Here is a 13,367-nt window from a genome sequence, read left to right on the forward strand (position 1 = left end):
TTTATGTTCCTGGCATTGACTGGCAGTGTTATAGTCTCTTATGATCTGGGTGAACTCAGTTGTGTGTCTGTGGGCATATAGTCTAAAATTGCTTGTCATGTGCTGTGCTGCAAGGATGAAAGTGGTGGGTCTTTTAGAGGAAACCGTGATTGCATCACTGGCCTGCCTGCTAACTGAGAGCAATGCTTTACCTGGAGCCGGCTCAGATTCTAATCATCCTAGAGGCAAAGACTGTTTGGAGGTGGTCCCAGTGATGTGTCCTGATTTGCTGTTTGCTATTAAGGGTGATTGCAATAAAATCAGCCTTCCTAAGCTTTTCCGCAAACAGAGGAAGACCTGAGCCAGTATTGATGCTGCACATCAGTCACTATTATGATCACTGGAGTGGTTGAATACAACATATTTATGCTCCCTTCTGACCAGAGAAATAGAACCCTGCCCAGCACATTTCAAGGTCTTGGAAGAGGTTTTCTGTTGGAGAGAGTTTGGACGCCTGTGTAGGACAGGAAGTGAATAGGCATAAATAAGGTTTCAAGAATCAGGAGTGGCAGCAGAAGGGGCTTGTTTCATGTCATGCAGAGGAAAACAGGAATGTCTAGGGGCTGAAAACACATTTTCGTGCTCTATTCCAGATGCACTCAAAGCCTTGTTTACCAAAGTTGGGCCACCTAGGTAACCCTTACCAGACTCACTGTGGGGGCTCCCTTTCCTCTACCCCTACACCCTAACCAGGCATTCACAAATTGAGAAGTGATGCCTCACATAGGACACCTTTACATTGATGCTGGATTTCAGGTCATCCTCCTAATCACAGCTGGGTACAATAAATATTCCTGCACTGCGTAAACTAAGGCTTGCAAGTTATGATCAAAGAGCAGTGTTGGCAAAGTAGCCTTTCTTTCACGATAACAAATGCCCCTTCACACACAGCTTCAACTAATTTCTACTCTGATGTTTAAGAGCAACTCCCATGAGAGATCCTTCAGAAACCCATATTGTGTTATAAATACAACACAGTAGAGATACCAACAGGCATGTTAGTCTGTGTTTTGTTTTCCTGCTCCCAAAGGAGAAGAAGCATCATTTATTTGTCTTGTTAAGCATTAACATATTGCTTTGTGGCCAATTAAGATGGGTGTTACAACTATGGAGGTTGGGCTGTGAGCTTTCTGACAGTTCCTGAGGTAGATCTTTTGATGGAGTTAGGTATATGTTGGGTCCCATTTACAGCAGTATAGCAGGTGATAGGGTGGCATATGCCTGTATTTCCACAAAATAGGCAAATGAAGGAGCTGCAGGCAACCTTTGGTGAGAATGACAGATAAGGATAAAGAGAAGCATTTGACAAGAGGACAAAAAGTGGTTAATGCCAGAGCGATAGGGGAGAGGGAAAGGTTTGAGGCCTATGCTGAAACAATGGAGGAGGACTATGGAGCTTGTTTTAGAGAGTTTATAAGCGGATATGCAGCCTGTGGTGGCAAAAGGAAGGAGTAGCAGGCTAAAAAAAAGTGGACGTGTGGACGGCCAGGAAGTTAGAGCATTTGACAAAAGAACAGAAGTAGGGGGCTGTAGCATTCTGTGAGCGTATGGAGAGGAAAGACGTTTTGAGTATAAGGTGTAAAAGTGGATGTGCAGGAGGCAAGCATGGACCCTGTGGTGTGGGATTGGAGAAGATGGGGGCATGCAGTCAACCTGTGGCGAGAGTATTGGTTAATGGCCTATTGAGCCGCTGGAGAGAAACTAGAGAGTTTAAGGGAATGGAAGCTGTATGTTGAGAGAGTAGAAGGAAAGGGTGATGCAGCCTATGGAAATAGTAAGGAGTTGACGGTGAGTTAGATAAGGGGAAACAAAACAACTGATGTTATCATTTATAAAATGGGCGGGATAAGTAGACTTTTGTCCTCTTTGGTCCCTTGAACAAGTTTCAATAATTTTCTCTGCTGCCAACAATCCCTCCTGCTTGCGGATCAGGTTTCCTATTTTAATGTACTTCCTTTTACTTGCCAAATAATTTCTTGATATGCTAAGGACGCCACAATGTTTACTGACAGGTTTTTGAACTTTAGTTTCTTTGTTGAGTGTGCTAAATCTTCGAAATAGCATGATCCTCAAAAGGATTGCCTCTGTAATTTATCTTATCAACTATAATCTGTTGTTCCAGTATACCTGGAATGCCATGGACAAGACCATTAAAGATTTTCTTATGTCATGGCTACGCCAACCGACTTCTAGCAAAGCTTTATAGAATCTCCAGAAATTTTGGTAAATTTAAACCGAAAATATTCTTGCCTGTATAGAGCTTGATCCCATGGCCACCACCTAGTGCGATCAAGTTTTTTGGGCCACCCACCTTCTTGCAGACTTAACTGTACTATTTTGTAGTATTTCCTTCCTGGATCTTTCACCTCTAGTTTATAACTTGTACATACATGGTATTCTATTGGATAGCAGATATTTATTCATATATGATATTGGTTCACTAACCAAGCTCTGGGATACTAAAACCTTGACTTAAAATTACATTCATCAATGGAAACTCTTCTACTACTAGTTTTAAACTGGCTGTTTTGTGTTTGGGGGTCTAATGTTCCTTTGTAAGGACCGAGCTGGTTTGTTCTTACCCTGATTAGCCCATTTGTAAAGTAAGGGAATAATGGTGTGCAGACAAGGACATTTTTCAAGCAAGGGAAGAATCAAGCAACGCTTGAGACATTACTTTACCAATCCAGCTGAACTGAAGCATTTCACTTGCTAAAATCATCATCATTAAATAGATCAGTGATGTTGTTGTATTTCACTAATGGTTTCATAGCAGGATCGTGTTCTTCTAGCAGCCAAAATAGGTGTACCTTGCGATTTCTGTTTTTGACTTTAAATTGGCAGGAAGGGATCCAATTGTCTGGTAGCCTCTATAGATTGAGCATTTGCCATTCAAATGGTCCCTGATCACTGAGTGTATTGTTTTGAGATCCCCGATTACTAGATACGGTCACATAGGCAGTATACAGGAGAAACATAGACCCCCCCCCCGTTCACACACGACTAGAAAACGTGGGACATAGCGGATCACTGGCCCTGCCAGTGTGCATGGATATTATTGCAGTGTTTGTTCTGCTGGTTAAATGAACTTGTGCTTTGGTCTCCCTCCATTTACTTATGATAGTAGACTTTTGTTGTTTAATTGATATGGTGATTGGGAGACTTAATATTTCTCACTCCATAGTTAGGTTTTCTGCCTACCTATGTTTAAGGGACCAATTTATAATTTGGCAGACAGAGGTTTGGCAGTCAGGGTGACGGAGCAATTTACTCTGTTGCCTTGACTGTTCCCCCACCCACCAAATTATAAAATGCTCTCCAATTTCTTAAAATTTTACCAGGAACCGCTGTCACAGTGTTTCCTGTCAATGCTTATTGCAGTTTGACATGTAGCTTCGTCAAGCATGACATAGCCGTATGGCAAACCTTCTTTTTCGTTTTCAAAACAAAAATCTCGAAGCAGGGTTTTCTTTTTGAAAATAAAAGACAACGATCCCCTCGCCATAGGAGACTTCTCCCATGACTAGGGGAGCATTTTGTACTTTTCACTGTCCCTCACCGCCAGGGTTTAAACTGACCTCTACGTCCGTCCATGTAAATTAGTTGGGCACAATTAGAGGTCATCCTCTTGACAGCCCTTACTCCATTGGGCTATCAGAGGGGCTTAAGCATGGCTGAGACGGCATAGTCTCTACTGTGATTAAACCAAAGGTCCGCCCTCATTTAAATCAGGCGGGCAGACGGTATGTATACTCCGTCACCTTTGCGACAGGGTATCCATATCGCCATGATATAAATCCGACCCTAAGCCTTAAAACAAAACAAGGAGCCAATATCTCTGTTTGACACTTTATAATTCCATTGGTTTCTCAGGCGGTAGCATGGGCTGATTGAACCTTAACATACAGCATACTACCCATTTTCCACCAGTCAGACTGCACCGTTTATGCCTTTAGTGCGACCAGTAGCTGACCTCCTTTCAAGTTACAAGAGCTTTTCGTTGTCTGGAGTTCTACAGGTGCCTCCATTCTCTGCTGGGAAGGCTGCACAAGGATTGATGTAAAGGAGGAGCATTCAGCGCTGAACTGTGCGTACAGTGCAGTTAGTTCCAGAGTCAGAGTGCACAGTTGTCACAAAGGTGCCTCCTAAGCAATGCTTTCCAAATTTGTATTGCAAATGAATCTTGTACTTTTAGGAAGCCTTTAAATTTGCCTCTAAATTGCACTGCATTGGAACATGTTTAGTGTATAGAATAAATCACACACACAACATGTAAACTGTAGACGTATTCCAGAGTGCATACATGTGTGTATAAAACATGGCTTGCTTTCATCTAATAACTGTCTTGTTTTCAGAATGAAAAATGCCACCTGCTGATTGAACACGAAACCCAGAAGCTCAAGGAGCTGGATGATGAGCATAGCCAGGAACTGAAGGAGTGGAGAGAGAAATTGAGACCGAGAAAGAAGGTAGCACAAATATCTGGAAATAAACATGATTTGCCATGGAGTAGAAAAAAGTCAATGGACTTTATTCCAAATGATATTCAATTCCCTGTCTTTCTCGCATATCTCAGTGTATTCCTGTTTATCAATACAAGTGTTTGTTTTTTATTGAGTTTATATTGCACTGTATAGTAGTATGTTTCCTTCTTAATTATACGATGGTGGTTTACTTGAGGTTGGTCAGATGAAAATAAACCATAGAATAGTCAGCTGGGCCCACCGGTGAAATGTACCCCATGAGGCGTACTGCTGCTTTTGTGTACTGGTTTCTAAAGAGTAAATATACTTCACTTTCACTTCCAAAACGACACAAAAAGACGGTAAACCCTCTTCAGGGAGAGTGTGCTTTAACCCTTTTGTGCCCAGCTCTTTGCAAACATCATTGCTGGGGTTACTAGTCTATCTACAAGCGTGCGACTCTTTTGATTACACCCAACTAAATATGTTGGCAATAGGCCGGGATATTTATTGTCTTTATGCCAGATGCTTACATTATTAAATTCTTTCAGCAAAACGGTTCAATAATGTATTGCTAGTATCATACACACTCAGATACCGTTATCCTAACATTAGAAATGTTGCCCTGAATGTACTGAGTTTGGCAATACCAAGTGAGTGTGGGTTTTCATAGGAATTGTGATCAGCACCGGGCACTAATGCAGTATTTCTGCTCATTATTGAATTATAGTAGAAGAACTGACTTTTGTGGCCATTTTGGTTTTTTAAACCCACATGAATGTAGGGAAATCATTGATAAGAATATTTATTTCTGAACACTAAAACAAATATGATTGTTCTGCCATGATAACTTGCAAGATGGTGGGGACTGAGAGTTGCGCTTAATCCCCCCTCCCCATCTGAGGGGTGGGGTTGGCAAAGGTGGGCACACCTCCCTTCCTCACTGGGTTTTCCTGCCGATTTTCACACCCAAAGTGGGGGTAAGAACTGGGGGGGGGGTAGTTTCTGGAAGCAGCAAATGGCTGGGGTTGCTCACAGAGGCAGCAAGCCTTTGAAGCTTCTCCTTCGATGACTCTGCCCATCCCGGTGGAGGAGGCTTGGCACCTCGTCCCAGGATATGCATTGTTTCAGACCCCCAAGAGCAGCAGGCTCGCGACACAGGGGTCCAGGAACATGTCTGGTGGTGGCATCTGGCGAGCAGCCACTCAGCCAGGACACTAGATATGGTAGTTTTTCAGGGGGCATCTCTAAAATGCCCTAGAAGGGCATTTTACATTAAATCTCACACTGGCATCAGTGTTGGTTTAATGTGCTGAGAAGTTTGATACAAAACGACCTAGTTTTGAGTAAAGCCATTATGGTGATGTGGCGTTCATAATGATAAACTCCCAGCACCATATACTCTTAGTGGCATTACTGCACTTACAATGTCTAAAAATTGGCTTAGACACTGTAGGGGTACAGGGCTCATGCACCTGTACCCTCACCACTGGTATAGTGCACCCAGCTAGAGAGGTGGCTGACCTATGAGCAAAAATTCTCCCCCTCTTAAAAAAAATCTACTCTGGACCCTGAACTAGCCTCCAACTACAGGCCTATATCTCTGCTTCCTTTCATGTCCAAGGCCCTGGAAAAAGTGGTGAATAAGGTCACCAAGGATTTTATCTAAACCAATTCTCTACTCCGCCAGTCATTCTGGGTTCAGGGCTAACTTCAGCACAGAGACAGTCCTCCTGGAAGTATCTGAAGCAAAAAAGGAGGTAGTGGATAGAGGCGGCAAAGCCATACTGATGCTGCTGGACTTATCGGCGGCTTTTGAACCGTCCCCCACGATCGCCTCCTGCGGAGACTTCGGGATTGCGGGTTTGGGGGTACGGTACTCAATTGGTTCACCTCCTTTTTAAAGGACCTCCAGCAAACGTTGTGGGTCCCACCTTTTGCTGCCCCGATCCTCCCTCTAGAGGTGGGTGTGCCCCAGGGCTCCAACCTGAGCCTCATCCTTTTCAATCTGTATATAACACCTCTAGCAACCCTGGCTGAGAACCACGGCGCAAAAATCGTATTGTACGCTGACGATACGCAGCTGCTTTTTATCAGCAGCAAAGATATAGACTTCAAGGGTGACCTGATTAACAGCTGACTCCAGCGCAACCAGCTTAAATGTAATCCTGCCGCAGTTGGTGGCCCGCTGACATGTCCCCCCCCCACAGTCTCCCGTAAAATCAGTGAAAAATCTAGGGGTGAAGCTGGATGAAAATCTTTCCATGCTGGCACAGATCCAATCTTTGGCTGGTTCATGCTTTGGCCTGCTTAAAATGCTGAAACAGTTCTTGCCCCTCCTATCCATCACCCACAGGAAAACAGTGGTCCAGGCATTAATAATCTCCAAGTTGGACTACGTGAGTGTACTCTATCTGGGGCTCCCTGAGTATCTACTGACTAGACTGTAGGTGACCCAGAACGCCGCAGCAAGAGCCATACTCGTGCTCGGCCCCAGAGCCTGCTTGTCTTCACAGCTGAAATCCCTACACTGGCTCCCTGTCCGCAAAAGGATTCATTTCAAAGCCATGGCCCTGTCTTTTAAGGCTCTCCACGGTTTAGGGGCTGGGTACATAATATAGAGAGTCCAATTTTACCACCCACACCCCATGTTCCCAGCAGGTTGCGCGGCTGGGCGCCCGCTCACTTCTTTCAGCCCGAGCGCGCAGTGTCCTATGTGAAGCTCTCACAAGTGGTCGCGTCGCCGGGAGTGGCAGTTAAGTGTCCTTTTAATAGCAGCCTATCCACGCATTCAGCAACAAGAAGCTCCTGCACTCGCTGCATTTGTTTTCTTAATGGAGCTCGTCTGGGGGCTGATTGCGGGCCATTGTTGGAAATATTTCTGTTAATTGCAGCGCATGACAGTGCTGTGATTAACAGGAATACTTTCACAAAGGCCCAGAAACAGCCCGCAGCCGCACTCTATTAAGAAATGAAATGTAGCAAGTTTACAAACACAGCGTGTGTTTTACACCTCGGGCTTTTGAACTTGATGCGTGTCTTATGGAGCGCAGCTGTGGGCAGTTTCTAGACCAATGTGAAAGTATTCCTGTTAATCGCAGCACTGTCATGTGCTGCAATTAAAAGAAATATTTTCACAAAGGCGCTCAATGAGCCCCCAGCCGAGCTCCATTACCCAAGCAGTACCAGATCCCTGAAGTGTGTCAAGCGCAACAGAAAAACAGGTAAACTTAATGGGCTCTATGCCTTTCACGTCAGTTTGGATGGTAGGACTAAAACTGCACTCTAGCAATGTGACCATCCTCTGGGAGGACTTTGCAGTTTTAGGAGCCCAGCGTTGTGCATTTTGACCAACATCTCATTGTCAATGCTCCAGGACTTCAGCATATGAAGCACCTCCTTCAGTGCCTTCTCAGTTGTGGAAAGAGGATCAGTCACTATTCCCTATTTTGCACGATCTTCTTTCTTTTGTCACTGTTCCACTTCAAATCATAGGATCTTTCAGGCTTGTGCAAGTTAATGAGGACTTGCCGGCTTCAGTACAAAGGCCACCAGAGATTTGGTTTGTGTCAGGCCACCATCTCCAGATTGCCATTACCATTACCAGAATGTAATCTCCTGCACACAGGGGCAGAGGGGTCGAAGCTGGCATTGGTGAAGGGGTGGAAGTTGGCATTGGGACCAGTGGGTGGAAGCTGGCCTTCGATGGAGAGAGGGAAGCTGGCATTCGGACCAGTGGGTGGAAACTGGCCTTCGGTGGAGGGTTGGAAGCTGGCATTGGGTGGCGGAGTGGAAGCTGGCATTCGGACCAGTGGGTGGAAACTGGCCTTCGGTGGAGGGTTGGAAGCTGGCATTGGGTGGAGGAGTGGAAGCTGGCATTCGGACCAGTGGGTGGAAACTGGCCTTCGGTGGAGGGTTGGAAGCTAACATTGGGTGGAGGGGTGGAAGCTGGCATTGGGACCAGTGGGTGGAAGCTGGTATTGGGCCAGTGGGTGGAAGCTGGCAATGGGTAGAGGAGTGGAAGCTGGCATTCGGACCAGTGGGTGGAAACTGGCCTTCGGTGGAGGGTTGGAAGCTAGCATTGGGTGGAGGAGTGGAAGCTGGCATTCGGACCAGTGGGTGGAAAATGGCCTTCGTGGAGGATTGGAAGCTGGCATTGGGTGGAGGAGTGGAGCTGGCATTTGGACCAGTGAGTGGAAACTGGCTTTCAGTGGAGGGTTGGAAGCTGGCATTGGGTGGAGGAGTGGAAGCTGGCATTCAGACCAGTGGGTGGAAACTGGCCTTTGGTGGAGGGTTGGAAGCTGGCATTGGGTGGAGGGGTGGAAGCTGGCATTCGGACCAGTGGGTGGAAACTGGCCTTCGATGGAGAGAGGGAAGCTGGCATTGAACTGAGGTGTAGGAGGGAGGTCTTGACTGGAGACGTGGGGTCTAGGAATAGTGGAAGATTGGACAGAGGGAAGACGACTCACAATTAGTGGAAAGGACATTGAGTTTTGTGGGAAGGAGGCTGGGCAAAGGCAGAAGATGGTGGGTTGAACTTCAACAAAGAAGTAGGGATCTGTGTCTGAGTCGGTAAGTGTAGGTTGGGAGTTGGCACTGTGCAGGTATGTGGGATCAGATGCGGGACATAGATAGATTAATGAAAGATGAGAGTAGGTTGAGGCAGGAAACATGAGGCATGGTGGACTCTGAGCATGTGAGGACAGAGGGAAGCCAGGCATAGGAGGAGGCATGGCCTTGTGAAGGTGCTTAGGGCAATGGGTGAGTGCTAGTTGTGTGCAGTGTGGTGGTGGGTGGATATAGGGGAGAGGATGTAGCCTTACGGCTAGAGCAGTCGACGTCGAAGCTCGGGAACCAGGTTCGAGTCTCAGCAACGACGCTCAACATCTTGTGATTCTGGGCAATCACTTAATCTCCGCATGCCTAAGAAAAATGAATGTGGTTTTAAAATCGTTTAAATTTGAAACTGATACATGAAACCGTTTTGTTCTGGGCTATCAGGAAACATCTTTGATGTACAAAACTGAGAATGTCTTGATGTTTTAATCGAATCGAATGTTCTTTAGTGCCAGTGTCACTTGAATCACCACACTGGTGGTATTTTGTGCGTGGAATCACCATGCTGGTAATGGTTTGCATATATGCTCACACAGTTGATGTCTTGCACATGAGGTTTCCCCAGTGCTTTGTTGAGCCTTAGATCATCTAAATTATTTTTTTTTATACATGAGATCATTACAGTCCAAACATTTTTTTTGCAAGTGCCCAGCACTATTGTGATATTTTGTGCAAATGGTGTGCAGTTATTGCCTGGCATTATCATAAGTGGCAGTACTCTGTACATGGGCAAATCCTAATGTTCATATGTAGTGCTTGAAAGTTTTACGATGGTGAGATTTTGCATCTGGGTTTATTCCAGTATGCTATCAACCCAGTTGTGGTGTTTTGTGTCTATGAATATTGCATTAGGAATGTTGTGTGCAATTGGTAATCCCAGTAGTTACATGTAGAGTGTATGCGGCTGTTTAATTTTGATGTGTAGGTCAGATCTTCCTGTGGTGGTGGTTTGTACCTAGGAACATTACATTGTTGTTTTGTGCATATGCACGTTGTCATAGTGCTTATATTGTGTCTTGGAACATTACATTTAAGATATGTTTGCCCTTGATTTTTTGTGCCCGATATCGCCACTAAAATGGTACATTATGCCTGATGTACCCACCTCTGTGATGTATGCCTGCTAGCTCTACGTAGTTATGGTACATATTTTGAGTATTGCCACAACAGTTCCCAGATCTTAAACTGAAGAATAAGCCTACCCCAGAGCTGAACCAAATTCGAACATTAACTCTACCATTCACTTGAACCAAACACTGCCCCTTAACCCCTTCGATGCTCATGACGAGCTCAGCTCGTCGTGAGGCACAGTTCTCCTGTGCTCATGACGAGCTGAGCTCGCCATGACCACACCCATTTTTATTAAGGCCCAGCACAGGAGAGGTATTTGGTCAGCAGGGATGTGGTTAACTAAGCACACATAGCAATATTCCTTGCGCTTACGTTTAGTCTGGTACTTACTACTTTTAGCGTTGAAACGTTCTCAGAAATGGTAATCTCAGTCCGGGTACAATCATCTATATAATTAATGGTACATCAATGTAATGGATTCTGAGAGGTCAACCGTATCATTTAAAAAGGAAGTCAAAGTGCTACTAATGAACAAGTTCTTGCTTTAAGGCTCATGTACTTTAGTAGCCTACCACATTAGCGCTAATTTGCTGTAGCATGTAAAGTATTGGACTTCTATGATCATGTATATTTTGTGCACGGCTTGGTCCCTATGGTGGCTTCTTGACTCATTTTGGGATCCGCCACATCCTGTTTCGCTCTTGATTTTGTTGTTGGTTTGCCATTTCTTCCTTCCTTACCACTTGTAAAGCGCTCTGATACCCTCTAGGGTCATGTTAGTGCTATATAGAACTTTATAAATAAAATAAATGCCCCATCTATAACAAAGTAGGTGAAGTGAGGATGCAAAAAATTATCAATGGAGAGGCGCTCGTTAAGACCAAGACCACAGTCACGCAGCTCCAAGACCCTTGCCAAGTAGCACTAGAATAGCTGAAATAGCAGCCACAAGTGGAAACAGCTTGAAGGCACATGGGTTTCAGTGTCTGACCCAGGTGAGGTGACATGTTATCTGATATAATTATGTTATAATGATGCTTGTATAAATATATGAAACTGATGTAGCTAGACCACCAAGCAAAGTTCATTTTGTGTTCAATCATAAAGCACATTTATCTAAAAGAAAAATTCTTTAATGTGAAGAGTTTAATCTGAATTCTTTTTTATAAAACATAGCCCTTTTTTTAATCTGGGTTTTTTTTTTTTCGAAGCTTTTCGCGGCCAACTTTTAATTTCGAAATCGTTGCTTTTCATTCTTGAACAGGCTTAGTAGTCCCTCCTTGGTACCGCCTTGTCTGCATTTGTATCCTCCCATAACGACTGGACTTTTTACTTCTGTTGCTTTATCTAGTGGATGAGCACTGTTTTCTTTAATGATCTTCCATATTCCACCAACGATGTTGCAGCACGCCTCCACATTTTATATCATGTCATTTACTCATGTATTTTTTCATTTCTAGTGCAGTGCGTTTTAACTATAGCAGCTGCACTTATTTATTTAATTTACAGCGCGGTCTTTTACTTTAGCAGCTGTGCTTATTTATTTAATTTACAACGCAGGCGGCTTTCACTTTAGAGGCTGCACTTATTTATTTATTTAATTCACAGCACGACCACTTTCACTTCAGTGGGCGCGCTACAAAAGCTTTCTTTCTTTCTTTTTAACACACTTTATGTAAAAACGCCCTATAGGCATTTCCACTTTAATGTTCTTTCTTTAGATGCTGCACCCACACACGCAGACTGGTTCCTGGCGCACATAGCCTTGGCTGCTGCGCACACAGAGCTTACAGTGGCACACACAGAGGGAAAAAATTAGAGGGAACATTGCCCACACCCGTGTACTCAGGTCTGCAGCACTGCAATTGGATCAGACTCCAGATACCTTCGGGCACGCATCGGGGGTCGTTCCTTCCAGGTGCAAGCGGCAAAACTGGAACAATCTACTAGTGGATTTAAGGTTGACTCAGGATCTCCTGGCGTTCAGGAAATCTCTAAAAACTTGGTTGTTTCAGCTGTAAATTCCAGAGCTTCGTTTTCCCCACCTGCCTTGGCCTTCATCCTGCTTCAGCGCCGGGACACTCAATTGAGTAGCTGTGCACTCTACAAATAATCATTTAACATAACAGTAGGTTGTAGTCTTGGCACACAGGGATTTGTCTAAAAATGTGCTGGAATGCACACCCATTCTCTTCCCAGTTATTTATTTTATTTTAGAGGTTTTATATAGCTCTGGCTGGACCCGGGGCATCAGAGCGCTTAACATTTTGTGATCCAGACGGTCAAAAATACAGGGACCCCAAAACATTACAGTATAGTATATACGCAACATGTAAGTCAACATATGGGGGACTTCAGGAAGATAAATATGGGAAGACAAAAAACACCATAATGTGGAGAAAGTGATAATTATAATTACATAAGATTAAGAAGAGCGCTGGGAAAACAGGGCAGTCAGGAAAGGGAAGAGTGGTCAGTTAGGTTGATAAGGAAAGGGAGGGCAGGGCAGTAAGTGGAGGGGGTTGGAGAGGGATGATGAGGGCTGAGGGTTGACGACGGACGGGGTGTGCAAGTAAATGCGAGGGTGGTAGACAGGGAGGGGATGTGATGAGAGGAAGGGTGGGTGGGGCTGGTCGCGGGGGGGCGGAAGCTTCTACGGTCGGACAGAAGTGGCCGGTTTAGGGGAGCAGATAGGGGTTAGGGTCCCCAGTATTTATTGAGGAGATGTAGTTTGAGTTCTGTTTTGAAGCTAGAATAGGAAGGATTGCATCGAAGGTTAGTGGGAAGGGCATTCCATATGCACGGAGCATTGCCGGAAAAGGATCGAGACTGAGTTCAAGTTCAAGTTCGGGCATTTGTATAGCGCACTACTCACCCAGAGGGTCTCAAGGCGCTTGGGGAAGGGGTTCATTATTTGTCAAATAGCCAGGTTTTAAGTTCTTTTCTGAAGGAGATGTGGTTCTGAGTAAGGCGGAGGTGAGTGGGGAGTGAGTTCCAGGTCTTGGCAGCAAGGAAGGAGAAGGATCTTCCACCCATGGTGGATTTTCGGATGCGCGGGACTGCGGCGAGGGCTTGATTAGACGATCTTAGCTGGCGGGTGGGTTTGTAGAAGGACAGTCGAGTGTTGAGGCATTCGGGTCCTAGATTGTAGAGGGCTTTGTGTGCGTGGGTGAGAAG

The 13,367-nt window shown here is 45.0% G+C and overlaps 1 protein-coding gene across 2 annotated transcripts in view; it reads left to right on the forward strand.

The window, feature by feature from the left end:
• Positions 1-13,367, forward strand: part of SLK (STE20 like kinase) — a 377,115-nt gene that overhangs the window by 332,070 nt on the left and 31,678 nt on the right. For both annotated transcript variants that reach the window (XM_086922732.1, XM_086922733.1), the window contains one exon: positions 4,395-4,508. In XM_086922732.1, coding sequence (XP_086778858.1) covers positions 4,395-4,508 — 114 coding nt within the window. The remainder of the gene's footprint in view (positions 1-4,394; positions 4,509-13,367) is intronic.

Source organism: Lissotriton vulgaris, chromosome 5 (genome assembly GCF_964263255.1).
Source record: "Lissotriton vulgaris chromosome 5, aLisVul1.2, whole genome shotgun sequence".
In the NCBI taxonomy this organism is placed as follows: domain Eukaryota; kingdom Metazoa; phylum Chordata; class Amphibia; order Caudata; family Salamandridae; genus Lissotriton; species Lissotriton vulgaris.